Raw genomic sequence first — 18,028 nt, forward strand, 5'->3', positions numbered from 1 at the left:
GAGCACAGGAATCTGATATTAAATCTTTAAATTCTGCTCTGCCATGGTACAACAAAATCCAGTCAAAATCTGGGCAAGTGCTGGAGTACCACTTGTCTAAAGCTCATGGTGGATTTACATCCTGTCCCTTCCCAGGCCTTGTGGACTCATGGCACCAGCCACGTTTCCTTTAAAGATCCTCCCATGTAGCAGATCGGTGTTCTGTAGCTCTTGGAAATCTGTGGTCTGGAGTCTGTAATCTAGAGAAAGGCTTTCTGAATCCTGGACGGTTTCATGCCAATGCTCTGGCTTCTTGCAGACAGCTCTCTTTGGAAGCAGGGCAGGCGTGTGCAGGCAGAAGATCAGTGCTGGCAATGGCAAGGGGCAGTTGTGCAGCACTGCAGAGTAAACTCATCGTGGGTGACTGATGCTTTTCTTCTTTGTTGCTCCCCTATGGACCCAGAGGTACAAGTACTCTATACCTGTGTTGCAATTTAATATTTGCTCTAATAAACATACTACTGAAAGCAAACAGGCAATACAGAAATATTTGGAAGGATTCAGAAACTGTGGAGGCAGTGTAAAGATGTAAAGGAGAAATTAAATGAGGGTGAACTTTGAAACAAGTAAATATCACATATTGATAGGTTTTAATTGAAACACACTTAATGCAAAGGAGAAGCTTTAGGAAGTGATAGCATTAAAAGATTTGCTTGCAGATGGATAGATATTAGACCTGGTTTTCCAAAATCTTGTAATGATCAAAAAAGTCAGCGCAGTTTTGAATCCTCAGCTAGATTTGGCTGTAAATATATTCTGTGGGTTTTCTTGTTTGTTTGTTTTTGGTTTGTTTTTTTTAAACAGAACAGGTTTTTCATTAGAAAACACTAATCTACTGAAGAAGTGATGTTTTAATAGGAATGTGGTAAATGAGGGAGAACTTCTTTTGGAAAAGATTCCATATATCTAAGGTTATTCTCTCTTATTGCCTGATGGTCATGACATACTACTGGGCTATGAAAAATTACAGTTAAAGTCCTTGATCTGGCTTCCTCTTGCAATCCATGCTCCTAAGTGAATACTGGAGCTGCTGGACCTGATTTGTACCGTGTAAATTATTTACTGGAAGAGGAACTCAGAACTGGGTCTTCTTCATACTGGGTGAGTGGTCTAACCATGCAGCTGTAGGCAGCACCTCTGCCTTTTTATATGTTTATGAAGGCTGGAACAACTCCTGTAGAAAGAAACCGAGAGGTCCCTGTGTCCACACTAACCTAGGAAATCACCTGAAATATATAAGAATTGGGAGATAGGGGGATGACAGCTAAGGCCTTCAATGTGGGTCCTCTAATTATTGGCTCCTTTTCCATGAGGAATGTCATCTAAAGCGTTTATTCTTGTTTTGGTTTAAAATGCAATCTTTCTTTTAGGTCTGGGATTCAATATGTTGTGGAGGACAGGAGAGGCAGACATTTGATCAGCGCTCTGAATTTCCCTTCTTACCAGCTTCGTTTATCATTATTTTGTGGGATTTATGTGTTTGCTAGGCAAATTGGCTCATAAATTGGAATTCTGAATGAAATTTAGTTTTCAATTCTGAGTATTGCAGTGGTCAGGAAGATGCTTTGCATGAGTCTTGGTGGCAAAGTGTGCGTGTAAAGGTGTTCTTTTCCCTTTTCCTCAGCCTAGCATGAGGTGACAATGGAAAGTTTCTTTTCCTCACTGCTAACAACCCACACGTTGATGCCTGATAGGAAAAATAATGCTTTTAAGGTTACCATATTTTTCATATGTATACACTGTGGGTTATCTCTGGCTTGAGAGTTTTGTTTGTTTTTAAACGCGGGCCAAGTCAAACCCTGCGGTTTAGCAGCAGGGTATATTGTGTGTGCATGCATAACAGGAGAGAAGTTTTATTCCATGGTTCCTTCCTTAGTAGTATCCTGGTCTCTCGTGGCTTGTTCTCTCTGTGCATATGAGTTATCTGTGAACTTTTTTTTTTTAGAGAACTTTTTAAGGGCTCCAAGTTACCTGAAGCAAAGGTTATATATGTGCAAATACGGTGCTTTATTTTAGGCCTCTGGGATATTATTGCTCTACAAAATATATGGAGGCTAATAGAAATGGCTGTTTTGTGATGTACCATGTACTGTTTGTTACTTTGGAACTATAAAACTTGATTTGCTTGTCAGTCTAAGCAGACCTAGTACACAGTAAACAACCCATGTAGTAAATCAAGGTGCCCTGCACTCACCACAGAAGTCATTTTCAAACAAAATATATTGTATTCTGTTAGGAGAATATGTGCTAAATATCTCCATTATAAATCATGAGTCAGAATCACAGAAGAGTGATTAGTCAACTTGCAGGTATTTTTCCATTTATATTGCTCTGTATAAGTAAGCACTTATTTTTCATTTCTTTATTGTTGTTGGTTACAACAAGATCTATTGACTTGGGATTTACCAGGAGTCAGTAACTTTTCATATTGTCGATACTTTCAGATTTCTAATTGTATTCCTATAGAACAAAAAACCAAGATAAGACATTTATTTCTTGTCCATTTTCCTCCACCATCTCCCATTTCCCTTCTTTTCACAGAATATCTCCATGCATAACACAGTTGGAGGAGCAATGGCAGGACCTGGATCTCACCAGCTGACAAATACAAGGATGCCAAACCACGACACCAGCGTTGTGATTCAACAAGCCATGCCATCTCCACAGTCCAGTTCGGTCATTACACAAGCACCTTCCACAAATCGACAGATTGGGTGAGTCCATTTCCATTTTCTCATTTCTCCAGTTCTCTGGCTCCAGCAGCTGCATGGAGGACCCAGTGTTGCCTTCGTGGTTCTTAAAGTTCAGCTGCATGCAGGACCAGATGTTGTCTTCATGGTTCTTGAGGTTTCGGGGTTTGCACTTGGTCCTGCCAGCATGCGGCAAGGACCCCTGCAACGTGTGTTGCACACTGTGGGGGAAAGACAAGGTTACTGCATCTACTCCAGACCTGGCACTTTGGTTGAAAGTGGCAGAGTGCTGTACTTGCAGGGAAGTCCTGCTTTCTCCACTCAATTTTTGGTTTTATCTGCTTACATTACATGAAGAAGACCCATTTTATCTGCTTACATGTTGTTTCTTTAACTGCTCTGGGAAGAAAGAGTATTTCTGAAGCTGATCCTTTTGCTTCCTTTGGTGGGATTTCTGGGTGCTCAGTGGGATTGTGCTGTTTCCTACATACTCCGTTTAACTGAGGATGCTAGAAGACAAAATAAAAAGACCAACGAGATAAATGGAGTTTGGCACAGAGACCTCTGAACAGTTGCTCAATTTGTGATGATGGATCCATATTTATTCCCATAAATTGACAGTATGGACGCTTATGCTTGAATGCCAATTGTGTGCTCATGTTTGGAGAACTGTGTGAGTAAAAACATCCGTGTTTTGTACACTCAAGTTACTTCCAGAAAACATGAGGTCCTTATAAGTCAAAATAACTTGGTTTTAATTATGGAGAAACTGCCCAGATGGTTTGAGGGTACCGTTTTTTGTCACACAACTCTGAGAATTTGAGGGGCTTTGTGCATGAAAACATATGGATAAAAAGATAAATCAGTGGACTGAGAATGAAGCAGCAGTTTAGATTCATTATCTGTCATTTGTAATTTCGTCACATCCATTATATGGTAAGTGCAAAAGCAGTCTCTGTCCCCAGTCATTGTCTAAATAATTGATGAGCAACTTGCAGTCTCTTCAGAGTAAAACCAAAAAGTGAAACCCTGGCATTGAAAACTCAAAATCCAGTTATTCTTGAGGTTTTTTTCAATATTACTGATGGCTGGGGCAGTATATAGACCACAGGCTCTCTGTCTCCCAGTGGAGAGGATGGCAGGGGTGGCCCGTGCAGTTGACTGCTCCATAAGGCTTACCCAGCCACTCACAGGACATGGGTTCCATCCACTGCCCCAGTTTTGTGCTTCTGGCAAAGCTCCTCTACTTTCCTTTTTATTACTACTTCAGGATTTGATTCTTACTATAGAAATCTGATAGTATGGGTCAGGTAAACGTATATGATAGATGTGCCTTTGTATATGTTACATATTGACAAAACACTGTTCACTGAGATTTCATGTGCAGTACCGTTTGCCTGTGAACCCAAGGAAGTTGTTGCCTTATGTATGTCCCATTCTGTTCAAAGACAGGGGGCTGGGAGAGAGGGAGGGAGGAAGAAACAGTTTCTTTTTCAGTTTTAGAAAGAAAAACAGCTAATGCCATTATCTAGGTTAAGGATGATTAAGCTCCTGTTCAAATTGTGACTTAATAGGTCTAGTGGTAATTATGATCCTAATTAAAAACAAAAAAAACCCAAACCCCAAACAACTTTTAATACTCAGTGGTGAGGTGTTTTATATGGGACTGTATTTGGCTTCCAAACAATTGTTTCCATATAATGAGAAGAGAACTGTATGTGGTTTTGCAAGACCCTGTCAGTCAGGTTTTAGGTTTGCTTTGGTTTGGGGCCATGGTGATTAGAATCTCCAAAGTTGGAGGGGTTAGAGGATAAAAAGGCCTATTTCCTAGTCAGTGGTGAGTGTCTTGTTTGGGAAACTTTGTCATGACATATCTTAATTCTCCCCTGTGACTGAATCACACAAACGTTTCCTAAGTCGGAGTCTAAAGCTGCTCTATTGGGAGGCAATTGTCAGCATTTTAGCCTCTGTGTGAGTTGGTGTGTGAATGAGACTTATGGCGTGACCTCCAGCATACTCTGTTCCCCATTCTTCCATCTTCCTAGGAGGTTTTGTTTTTTGTTCATGGTGTGTCCTAGGAGATAATTGCCGCATTTTGGACTTCATCTACTTGCCAAACTGTTGAGCATCCTTGTTGTTTGTCTTCTTTTTCTTCAGTCTTTTCCCTGTGGTGCCTGTTTTATTTATTCAAAGAACATATCTTGTCATTTCCATTTATCTTCATCTTATCCTTCTAAACGTGCTAAGAATTATATCCAAGACTCATTCACAAGGAATACAGACTGGTCAATGGTTTCGATATTAGGCAACTGAAGAAAAATACAGATGGATTCAGAAAATGTTTGAGTTCTGCAAAGTTTGGTGGTTTTGGTTTGGCCTTACAAAGTTGAGATGGTTCTGCTTTTTAACAAGCTCAAATTCTGAGGTGCTCAAAACAGTGGTTTTGGGTTAGGTTCTCCCTTTTTTTTAAAACATCTGAAGCTGCCCCAAAGGGTAGATGAGTCCTTACCATGGAGAATTGTGCCAGGGAATATGCCTTTTAATGAGCAATAAAAACAGCAGAAAGCAACGGGGTAAAACTCTCATTGAGCTAGTTCTGTAAGAGCAGGATCAAGCCCTAAAGGTTATAGAGAACCATCTTGTAGCAATATTCTGATTTTTATCACAACCACAAATATTTTAGTGTCAGACTATGGCCAAGCCACCTGCAAATGTTTGTGATGGCCTTACTCCAATGAAAACAGGGAACAGCAATGAAAGTCTTCATTTAGACCCTGCTTGTAGGCTGTGCTCCAGTAACAGAGAATGGGACCCACCTGTGCCCGCACACAGCTCATTTCATGATGAGGAGTGGGCGAGTTCACAGCAGCTGATATTCCCAAGGGGTGTAGTTTTTCCCTACTTTCTTCTCTCCTTCTCTTTTTCCTCCTTCTCCCTCCATCCCTCTCCCTTCTTCCATGCCTCTCTATTTTCCTATCCCCTACTCTGGCTCTGGGGGCTTACATATAAAATAAGATACTGATACAAGGCATGGGAAAACATGACAGAATGAGCGTTGTTGGGCAAGCTTTCCTGGCACAGTGTATATACGCACATTGTTTCAGGTATTAATCTTCGGCTACTACTGAATGGGCATCCAGCCAGATTAATCAGAAAAAGGGAAGAGCATCAAGGTTAATAACTTAAAAAATAAAACAGGGTGCAGTCCCACTTTCCTCCCACCAGGTACCTTGGCGGAGAACAAACAGCAACATTATCATTACAGCAAACTGGCACGTTGGTATAAAGGTCCCAGATAGTGTTTATGTGGTGAGGCAGTCTCTAAACTTCTTGCCATCCTTCCCCTCCTCCGTCCCCCCCAAGCCTTTAGCATGTGGGAGGAATGCTGTAGCTAGTAACTACTTGTGCTGATGAAAAATCAGTTGAGGAACACTTAGCAGTGAAGGGTGTCTTTGGCTGATTAATAGCACATCATTTGGAGATAAGATACATGGAGGAAAAGCAGTAAGGCATATGGAGGAAGGGAGAAAAAATGATATAAGACATACATTTGTCAAAGGTATAGAAAGGCAGATAAGCTGAATCAGCTCAAGATATGGGACTCCGAACTAGGCTGTACAATAGCAGTGTTTGTCTTCTTTTTTTAAATAACTTCATTTTTTCGGTGACAGTATTCAGCATGTATGTGAAAATCATGGTCAGACAAATTGGTGACAACACAGTACACTGGTTGCTTTATCTGGGCACGTCTTTTGCTAGGTAAGATGTCATTTTCAGACCAGCAAAGACTGGAGGTGTCTAGCAGCCTAGCAGCTCAGTGTTCCTGGAGAAAGTAACATGCTGCTGTTTTTCAAGCTAATGGCAGACATAACTAGAAATTATTGAAACTGTGAGGGTTCAGGTCTGTAAATGAAAGGGAATACAGGAGGATTGAGGATTGTCACAGATCCAGCAAGTTTGAACATTGTAGTAAATGGAGAGGGAGACATGAGTCCAGTTTCAGTGAACTCAGGATCCAAGGTGGACATATAGAGCATTAACCATGTGATGTAGATTATCTGTTTTCAAAGTGTTATAGAGTATTTTAATCAAGATAAGATGGTCTTCTGGCACAGCATCAGAAGGGAAAAATGGCAACCACATTTGGTGAAATGCAAGCAGGTAGGAGAAGGCAACAAAAGGGGTTTGGAAGATGCCTCTGGTGCCTTTATGTACCAAAGAATCATGGTACCAGTGGGAGGACAGCCTTTCACTCCCTGGATGCAGCATTCATTTTAACACCTATGCATTTCCTTCCTGTTCCTCTCTCTTCCCTCTCATGATGCCATACGTCTCTCTCTGTTTCCAGTTTATCATCCTTTAATGGGGTTGAATGCTTTCTGAGCGGAGGGGCGTGGAAAATGTAGTGGTCATGAAAACTGCATGTAATGGGACTAACAGAGGTTCGGTGACACAACGAAGAGCAGATTCATTGTGACTGGCCTTGGGGATTTGGAAAATGAAAAAAAATTCTCAGCTGTAGTCTTAATCTGAGGGACCTGAGATGGCAGAAGAAGAGGGCTCCTCTGTAGCAAGCACAGGAGTTTTACCATAGCAGCTTGCTATCTGAGACTGCACCTGTTGGTTGAGCTCTCAGAGTATCCTGCTATCACACTTTGTAGCCTGAGGAAACAGAAAAGACTCCTGTAAGAGACGTTCATGGACAGAAACCCTTCTACAATGCAGCTGGTTCTGGAAGGCACTTGGAACAGGCTGGTTAACTCAGAAGGGTCTTTGTACATGCCAAAGAAAGTGTCTCTTTAAGCTCCTAGTAAGTTGGAGGACTGCATGGCATCAAAGAGGCCGCGGAATGATGTGCTTTTATTAAATTCAAAGACCATTTCCCTTTCCAGGAAACCTGGGATAAAAGCCTCTGTTCCAACTCATGTATTTGAACTGAAGCACCACAGTATGTTGTAAGATGAGAAGAAATGTGCAGTGGGAGATGAAGTATCAGATGACTTCTTGGTTACTTGATCAGGTCCATTCCGTAGCCTTGGTTGTGCAGGATATAAGAATATCAGTTAGATCACTGGAAGGGGAGGAAAAGGGAGAGGTGGGAAGAGAGCATCTGACAGTGTTGTCCTGACCAAATATTTTTTTTTCCTGTCTTTGTATTCAAAGTTGGGCTTTATTCCCTGTTTAATGCTCTTGCTTCTTTTCTTTCTGTTTATGCTGAGACATGTTTTCTGTAGTCCCTTCTACTACACTGACCTCGGCCAACCCTAACATGGAATCACATCAAGCCACATGTGTGCAGCAGTCACGAGTCTCTGGGGGGCTCAGGTGAATTAGTTAGGAAATTACTACAAGAGCGCCATTCACAGAAACAAGTTGTCTCATAGCTTATGGCTAGTAGACAGGGTGATGTGGGAGAGAATGGAGTCTGACAGAAGGATCCACTCAGGCTGTTTCATCTCTTTTAGCTAGCTGCTGCCCAGGTCCACACGTTGGCCTGCAGACTGAACCGTGTTGCTCTGCCTGTGATGTTTGGAAGCTCTATCTGCTCCCCAGCCTCCCCAGTTGTTGTTTGCATCGGCATGTTCAGGAGCTGCTGACTCAATCTCTCCTGACACTGCTGAGTCAGGAAGAAAGAGAGCCCACAGCACTGATCCGTGTGTCAGACACAGCACAAAGGGGTGATTGTTCACGACATATCTCTTCTATCCCCAACCACATACTCCCGTGCCTTCCCAAAACCTCTTTCTTGCTGTAAGGTCTAGGGAGGGGTTGGAAAGTACTGACATATATCAAGATGACTTTCAGGGGACTGAAAAGAGGATCATTAGCCAGCTAATAAAAAGCCTGTCAACCAGGAATGGAGAAGGTTTAGTGTGTTTCTTATCTGACTTGAAGTCAAATGTTATCCTGAAAGTTATGTGCTTGTTATTCATTGGTTAAATTTATTAATGAACACAGTATTTTATGCCTCATACTTCCTACTTGACCAAAGTCCTAAGCTTATTAGAAATGTTGCTTGTTCACAGCAAGAACACCAAAAAAGGTGTCAGGGGTATTGTGTGACTTACTGGCCACTGACTTTTATTAGGATTGTTGTCTTTCGTTATGAAGAGAAACCAGCCCTCTCCCTCTCATGATGGTTGTTTCAGATAGGCAGCTGAAACCACACTCAAGCCAATTCTTACATAAGTGGTTTCTAAGAAATGGATCATGATGTTTCTGTTCTGGAAAGCTCGTCCTGCCCAAGAACTATAGGAAAGCAAGGTTAGAATAGCGTACTGCACCCGTAACTGTATCTGAACAGAAATACCAAGCTTTCATAGGCATAGGTTGGCTCTCACATCAGACTAAGTCATAGGACTTAGATATGATGTACAGAACTTGGAGAATATAGCATTGATTGCTTAATTTTAGTGGTTGGTATCTCTTAAGTACCTCCCGTGTGTATGTGCATATATATATAAAATACACACTGTATAAATCTTCTCTAAAGGTGTCATCAACATTGATAGTCAGAGCTTCTGATTTATATGACTCTTTGAACTAAAACAGATGTAAAATCATTTTTGGATGGAAGAGGATCTCAGAGTTGCAGTGGGTTTAATGTGACAGATCAGGCTTTCGTAGACCAGAAATGATCATTAGAGCTCTGCACAGCTGAATTGCATAGCTCTGCTCTTCATCACAGTTTTGCACTTAACATGCCCTGCTGCATGATTCCAGTATGTGTTTTATCCAAGTGTCAGCCTGTTTGACAGGTAACTAAGCCACAGTAAAACACTAACTCGAACAATACAGACTTTGTTTGGTGTAAAGCTTTTTTTTTATTTCTTTCTTTTCTTTTTATTTAAGAGAGTAATTTGCAGGTTCTAGAGAAACAACAAGCTTTGGGATGCTGCCTCAGTTCAGAGAAGGGCTTCAATGTTTGCTGGGGGTGGCACAATGGCTATAATGAGCGAGTAAAAAGTAAAGAACTTTATGTGCAAAGAACTCTGATAAAAATTTAGTTGCTCATGAAGAAGTTATGTTTGTATCTGTTTTGATAAAGGAATTGGCATTGATGTGCTGAACAGAAACCACCTCGATTTTACACGGTTTGTCTTGCCAGTGTATTTTTGAATGCTTTTAAAGGGATATAAAAACATACTATGAGTTAGTAAAGTGTTAATGTTTTGGTTTGTTTGGGTTTTTTTTATGCTGGTACCTGGCTGAAAACCAATGACAATAGTTCAGAGAAAAATGCCTGGAGGAAAACACAGAAATTATAGACTATGTGTAAAGTGTACAGATCCTTTTTTACCACCTGTAAAAGCAGGTCTCCCTATTAATTGATGAGTTGAGTTTTAGAAATCAGTGGTACAGTATGGTCCCATGTAAGGCATATATATGGTTTTATTTATACTTATAGACAGGCCAAATATGCATTTGGAAAACCAAAACCAACCAACCAACCAAAACAATTTAAATCAAAAGCATAGATAAATACAAGATGACATCACCACTAAAATGACTTCTTTTAAACAAATGGAATGATGCTTGATTTAGAAGGAAAAAAATAATTTAAATAAATTTGTCATTTTGGAGACCTTCTAGCAAAGTTCCACATGGTAAACCATAATTTTAAATTCTCTTAGCACTGTTTAGTAAAAAATTGCTGAGGTGAACAAGGAACTTGGTGGCTAGATAGAAACTGCAGGTAGATTGAGAAGTGTTCATTTTGATGAGTGCAGGAAGAGTGTTCCTTGGAAGAAGGAACAAATGAGAGAGTGTGATTTAGAAGCATTTGCTGCTATAAGCATCTGTATTCTGCCGACAGAGACCTTTTTTCTGAGCTCACATAAATGAAGTGGAATTTTGCCAGTAAAAGAAGGCTTGTGTTACTCCAGTTGTAGGATCCAGGTCCTAATTGGTTTATGAAAGGAAGGGGGCAATCTTTGAGCTATTACCAGCTTCCTCTGCTTCAAGTGAAGTGAATCGCAGCTGTTCTGATAGGGTCCATAAAAACTTGGTAAGGTAATAAAAAGTTTTCAGTGGACAGTTCTCCAAATGAGTGAAATCCAAATCCCTAGCTTATTTGACAGTCTTTAGAGAATTGTATATACTTCCTGGGGAATTCTGATTTATGTTATGTTATTTTTATCTAGTTCTTTAGCCATAGCATCCAGGCTCACCAGTGCTGTAGATGTAAGGGCTCAAAATAATGTTCTTTTTAACCCTACAAATTGAAATACATGTACATACCAAACATTGGTATAAGAAAAAAGTTGTGCCTGTTGATAATTTTCTACCTTTTCTTGCTTGTGTCTCTATACTTTTCTGTGTCCCCCATCTCTTGCGCTCTTTTGTGAGATAAGAAAAAGGCACAGTTAGCATCAAATGGTACTGGACAAAAAATTCTTCTGGTGCTTCTAGTCCTGTGATTTCTTTAATGAAAATGGCAGCTTTTGATCTTCATAAGTTTTCTTGAAGCAGCTTAAAATTTTCTAGACCTGGTCAGAAGACAGATATGCTAATCATGACTTATCAGCAGAGGAGTTGTTCTGAACGATTTGTTCAGTTCCATGGTGTTTTTGAGAGTGATAATGTACATCTAATAGTCCCTAAAGATCCCTTTAGGGGTGCAGGTTTAAGTACGACCTGATGTTTTTGGGATCATTGTATATGTTGAGGAGTTCACGATTTTCTGTGAAGACCATTCAGTCTTTGTTTAGAGTTCTGTTCTTCTTCTCGGTATTCCTGGCATGAAGCATTTTTATTTAAGGCCTGGATGTCTTTAACCTGCCCCCCCCAAAGTCTGTGATTTCCCAGGCAAAGGCAGGATAACCCCACCTTTGAAAGTAAGATGACCTAAAAAGAATACTAATAGAGAACATAATGAGAAGTTTCTTGAAGAGTAATGAATTGGGTTTCCAGGTTGGTTAAATCTCAGCTGATTGGGCTTGAAGCTCACACTGCTGTGAGCATCCAATTTCACACCTGTAGCTGGGCATTTATACAACGTATCATCAAAGCTTCTCCCTTTCTATTAGTCCTCGTATGGGAAGTTTTGCTTGTTGTATCGTAGATAGCCTGCTGCAGCTGGTATCTAGAGAGCAACCACACCACTGCACTTCAGCTGCAAGGTGCTGTCTGGGGTAGGGGCTCTGATCTTTTAAGCACTTTGGAAGCAAGAGCTAGCTACAGTTGAATATCTGGCTTCCTTTTCTGACAGGTGATTCCTCATACCACATGTCCCTGGCTTGTAACATGCGGTAGGGTTGTCCCACGTATGCATAGGAAGGTGTTTAAGAGATGCACAGATCTGAATGGTGATGCTCTCCTGAAGCATCTGGGCAGAGCTACATGCAGAAAGCTTCCCTGACACTCATGGGTAAAACTTGTGTTCTCAGCAAGTGTTTTTGTGCAGTTACTGGAAACTGCCCCTGGAGATATGAACTGCTGATTTAAAGAGCCTGAAGGAATCTCTATGTGGATATGCTGGACTTCATTAATTCATTATTGCTGCGAGTTGTTGATGTAACTTTTTGGGCAGCACATGTAAATGAGCATTATGAAAGTGGGCAAAAGGCAGCAGTAGTTTTTAAATATTTAGTCAAACAAGAAGCTCTGCTACACTCAACAGGCTGTTATGGATGGCTGGTCCTTGTTGAAATACTGCTACAATGTTTGAAGACATGAACTGGAACTGGTAAACAAAGGATACTAAATTTGAACCAATTTCCTATTATTTCTCTCAATTTGTGCTTGTTTCATGTGGTTTTGTTTCTCTGAGGGTACATGGCACAGGTATTAAACTAAGTCCATACTGAAAATATGTGGTCAGTAGAGTATACAGTCAGAGCCACTTAACACATACGCCAAATGGAAGAGTCGTGTGGAAAACTTTACCTCTTTACAATTAATTTCCTTTTTGGTCTGTTTTAATTTCTTCTTTCTCTGCAGTCTGTTCCCGGCCCACAGAGGAAAGAGACCTAGAGTGTCTTTGAATTGTTTCTGATCTGTGGGGAAATAAAATAGGAAACAGAATAATATTTCTACCGTGAAGTAGCAAAGAAAGCTGGAAGAAAGCAGTCAGTGAGTTTCCTTTGTGCCATGCTAAATGGATGTTGGAGAAAGATATGGATTCTGGGCTCCATGACAGGGAAGAAAATCCTTACTTGCTTCCAAATTTTCCCCTGGCCTCTATATAGTTCTATTGTTCCAATAAGAAATTTGTGACTCAGAGGATTTATTCAAAATCTATATAAAACATAATAGGCAAAGTTCATTCCAGAAGGCATCAAGTGAAACTATATTTCTCTGTGGGGAAAGCTGGGGTCCCTTCCAGTCTGGTCTTTTTCTGTACACAGCCTAGTAGCATGGAGCTTTTTGTTGCACATTAATGCAACATCAAGGGCTGTGGGGCCCGAAGTCCTATAAAGCAAATGCTAGAAACAATATTGGACCCAAGCAGAACCCATAAACGCAGAGGGAAGCAAAAACCCATTTATAAAAGAAAACAGGGGTTGAGAACAAAAGCAAAAAAACCCACATTTCAAACCTCAAGGGAAAAAAAATCAATTTTTGTTTTGGAGGAAATGTCCTTGGAAATGTTCAATTTTCCTTATGACCAAGTTGGGAAGCTGTAAGATGTGTCCTTGAAGATGGTGTAAATGACTCCAAGCCAAAAAAACTATTCCATGTTGACAATAAAAACCACCACTGAGGTACACATTTCCTTCTTGCTCCTCCTGCTTGCCCATTATACGAACAGGAAAATAGACACCCCTGCCATGTTTACAGGCCCTGCCTTGTTATTTGTGTGATGGACAGAGAGCTAAAAGCTGTATTGCCAACACTGCTTATTGGAAAAACCTGGAACTAATTAAGGGACCTCATTTGTTAGTTCTCGTATGTTCACCAGTGGAAATTGTTTGGGAGAACAGTTCCACCAGTACAGAACAGTGCTCTGTAACAGAACTGTAGAAAAATGACAAAGGCAATAACAGCTTTGGGGGAATAGGATGAAAAATATCTACCTAAAAAAATTTACTATATTGGCTTTGAAAGTCAATTTTTTTGTCTTCCAGTGGGGAAAAGAGAATGTAATTTGCCTGAACTAGATGATGACTTGTAATATTTTTACTTGTTAATGATTTACTGACTTGAATGAAACTTATGAATTGCAGTGGAAGTTTTGGTTGAGTAATTTTCAATATTGGGTTATATTATATTATTATTGGGTGTGCTGAGTGTTCCTTTCTATGGTATCTTCTTCCAAGAACTATAAGCACTATGAATCTTTTTCACACTACTTTTTCAAAATTGAGGCTGTGCATTCCAAAATCAAGGAAACAAGCTACACAGGCAAAGGGACTTTTAGTATTTCAGCACACTACTCTCTTTCTCCCTACGTTTCTCCTGAGCTGTCTGCTTAATTCCAGATCTGCTCCCACAAGTTGATACAGGTCTTTGTTTGCAAGTCAGGTCACAGGACATGAGGTGAGTATACCTGTTGTGCAGTCCCTTCCTTGTTGTCGCTGAGATCAATGTGCTTTTCTGATGGGAAGCAGCACTACTGTTGTTGCACTCCAGCAAGGCATATGGCACAAGGTGGTGCAACAGAGAGGAAAGTTGATGAGCAAATGATGAGTCATTGTCATTAAGGCAACACAGTGTATTGTCAAAAGAAAAAACCCCACAATCCAAAATCAGCTAAAGATCAATCTCTGAAGATTTCAGGCTTTGTTGTAATTTCTGTTTGCAGTCACTTCTCTGTCATGTAGTGTGTGTTGGATGCATTCTCTGTTTTGACATTTGCTGTGACAGTGCAAGGCATACATTATATACACATGCTCATGGAGTTTTTCTAGGATACGTGGTCACTTACAGTTGCACCTAGATGCTCTCTTTCCCTCTGATTCTCTAGTTTTGCAGAGTTGCAAGGGGACACGATCTTTTACTACAAGTTGTGACATTTCCACTCCCAGTTCAATGGTGGCTCCAGGGTTCAAACTAGCAGCCTAAGAGTGAACTAGGCTAAAGGGCCATTACTGTCAAGAATAAAGCCATGTACTGTAACTGAGCGTAATCAGTTTGGATCACATTCGCAGATTCTTTGTATTAGCTTTATCAGGTCGGGCCATCAGAGAGCAGATAGACAGGTAAGACTGAAAGACCTCTGAACCCAATTAAAGTTGTACCACAAAGAAATCAAATTCATGTGGTTTACATTTCAGAAAGTTACATTTGGTGGGCTGTACTTACTTTTATTCTGTAACCTAATGCAGACCATGTGAACATTTGAAACGCTTTTAACAGTTAAACCAGCTCAAATAACACAGAACCAGAGCAGCAATAAAGAATGAATTAAGACTGATTGCAACTACAGCCAAATTTTTTTCTTCTTAAAGGAATATAAATGAGTGATATATTTAAAAACTACCATATATACAGTAATTTTGCTTTCAGCTTTTAGCACAATGGCCATTCTCTTATCTTTTAAAATAAATGTTTGGTTTAAAAAGCAATCCTAAACCCACAGTCTTTTATTTGCATTGTTTCAGGTTGAATTTGGATGTGCTGTGGAACCACTGATATTCCCATTGATGCACATAGTTTGGGAATTGGTCATACAGCTCTGAGATAATCCTGAGGAGCTGACATTTAAAATACTTGGCACAATAAGAGCATGAGTATGTGAGGATAAGAAAATAGGTGTTTTATTTGCAATCCTCTTTCTTAAAACCAATAGATGTGTGTGCGGCTTTTCGTTCACAAACACTCCTTGCTCACTGACATTAGATAGGCCTTATGTGTGGAGCAGATAGAGGTTCAACTGGTGCAGACTAGTATGTGTTCAGTTTCTCTATTTGCTGAACGAAGAGACTGAATGAAAGTCCTGAAGCCTCCAGAAGACCTGGCTGGAGGTGGACAGTGCAAAATGTGCTGACGTCCTGCATCTAACTTCAGGACAGTGATGTGGTTTACATCCAAAGCGAACAAAATGACTGGCTTGCTTAGCACCAGGATCATTCAGTTCATTCAGTTTCCTCGTTTTTGCTCCATAACAATGATTTTCCAGGAATTTGGGAGGTCTTCCTGGCATTGGGGAAAGAGATCAGGCCCATAGCTCTTGTCTCTGTTATATTCTCTTCTGAAGGAAAAACTTCCTAGGGCCCCAACCCTTTCTTACTATCTCCAAGACACCGAAATGCAAACCTCGTGCCATTCTGCTTTTTGGCATAGAGCCACCCAACTCTCAGCAACTGAGCTGAGCTTCCTGGCTCCGGAGCACGACTGCTAGCCTGAGTGGATATAGCTCGTTTACCCCAACAGCTGTCCTGATGTGTCTCTGTGTGTAACAGCTCTCCTTGCTGCTCCTCATGTAGAGCTGGCCGCTCTGTTGTCTTTGTGCCCCCTTCTCCAGTAAGCTTTTGGGGTTGATGTGGCAGAGAGTGTGTTCAGGCACAGGGCTCTCAATTTGGCCTGATTGAAACATAAGGTTGTGTATCACCAAGACTTTTTTTGTGACTGCTCTTCTTTCCACGGGCCAGACAGCAATACAGAAGCTCTCCTCTTCTCCCTGGGGTGAATGGCTTGAAGATCTGCTCTCATGCTTACTTTCCAGAAGCAGGCAATTAGAGAGGAAAGATGTGTGTTGACTTTTATTTTTTTTTTAATCTTAGTTAAAAATGTAGCAAGAGTGTCCCTTGTATCACCATTCCCAAGCCATGGCTGATGTACTGCTCATGAAATGCAAGCTGCTTCAAGCGTTAATGCAGGGAGCTGGGGCTACCATTGCTAGTTCTTAGAAGTGGTGGGACTGGAAGAAAATCTCCATCTGTACAGATGTACAGAGACTGTTCTACTGCGTGGGGACTGGAACTGGTGGAGTGGAAGGAGACGCACTCCCCGCTTTCTCTCACTTTTGTTATGTACTGGGCTTGGCAGCGTAGTTCAAGACGCTTGCATGGAACTAGGAAAAGAAATGTATGTCCTGGGAAGGTTAAAATGGGAAGATTGCTGCTACTTCTAACACTGCCCTCTATCACTCAGAAATGAAGACGAGCAGAAGACTTTGTCAAGTTCTTTAGAGAACAGACACTGTAAACAGGGGAAACAAAGTTCATAGAATCATAGAATCATTTAAGTTGGCAAAGACCTTCAAGATCATTGAGTCCAACCATCATCCATGCCCACTAAACCATGTTCTGATTATAAGAACAGCAGAAAATCCATCAAAAAATAGATCACATCAAGTGGATGTTGAATGGTGGACAGAAAGCAACATCAGAAAGTATTAAAGTGCTAGCCTGAACCTAGGAGAGTTCACTTTGGTTTCTTGTTCATCATTGATTTCTGTATGATCTTTGGCAAATTTCTTGGCCTCTCACAGCCTCAGTTCACCAACTGTAAAATATAGAAAGAAATACTCCCTCACCTTACAGGAATGTTAAAAGGAATTTAGGTATTATAGGAGCAGAAAGTAAATAGGTTTCTTGATACAACATCTTGAACATTTGACATAATTAAACATCAGGATTTTTTCTGAATATGTAGTTCTTTGCCACAGAAATAGAGAAGAATGATAGTATTATGTAATCATGTCTAAAATAATGTACTACTAATTTCCTGGATGCTAAAATGTACTGCAGAAGATGCTTTAAACAGAGTGAGAAAAATCAGAATGCTTGTATTAGACTTTCTCCAGTCACTGAGAAAATCTAGTCCCCCCATGGCAGAGGGGTTGGACTAGGTAGATGATCTTTAAAGGCCTTCTCCAAACCAAACCACTCCATGATTCTATGATTTGCAGAAAAGAAATTGAAATGGGAGTTAATTATCAGACATATTTTGTAAAGGCAATAGAATGCTAATACACACAAGAAACATAACTAAAAGTAATTTCCTTTAACTGTTCAAAATCAAGGTAAAACAAGAGCTAATAAACATTAAGATTTGTTTCAAAGGAGTTCAACATATTCAAGTGTAGGAAGACTTTCATTTTCTTTCTCTCTCTTTTTTCTTTTTCGATTAAAATAAATTTGTTAATGTCCTGTTGAATCAGACATTCACAAATCCTGCAAACACTGATTTTTCATTTGAAAAAGTATTATGCTTCAGTTATTTTTCTTTCCTCATTCCAGTTAGTTAATTCTATTATAGTAGCCTCCAAAGACTCTAAAACAGACTTCATTCTTTGCAAAATATAAAAAAAAAAGAGTTTTATGTCAAGAGAACAAGAAGCCTACAATCCTCTCCCTTGCCTTCAATCTCTCTATTACATGCTTTCTTCGATCTCTTAAGAAGGTATCCAT

General features: G+C 40.3%; 1 protein-coding gene across 7 annotated transcripts in view; it reads left to right on the plus strand.

Annotated features, from left to right (window-relative positions):
- The window catches only part of CREB5 (cAMP responsive element binding protein 5), a 260,402-nt gene that overhangs the window by 83,656 nt on the left and 158,718 nt on the right, over positions 1-18,028 (plus strand). For all 7 annotated transcript variants that reach the window (XM_075051482.1, XM_075051518.1, XM_075051470.1 and 4 more), the window contains one exon: positions 2,581-2,753. In XM_075051482.1, coding sequence (XP_074907583.1) covers positions 2,581-2,753 — 173 coding nt within the window. The remainder of the gene's footprint in view (positions 1-2,580; positions 2,754-18,028) is intronic.

This window comes from Buteo buteo, chromosome 2, assembly GCF_964188355.1.
Source record: "Buteo buteo chromosome 2, bButBut1.hap1.1, whole genome shotgun sequence".
Classification (NCBI taxonomy): Eukaryota; Metazoa; Chordata; class Aves; order Accipitriformes; family Accipitridae; genus Buteo; species Buteo buteo.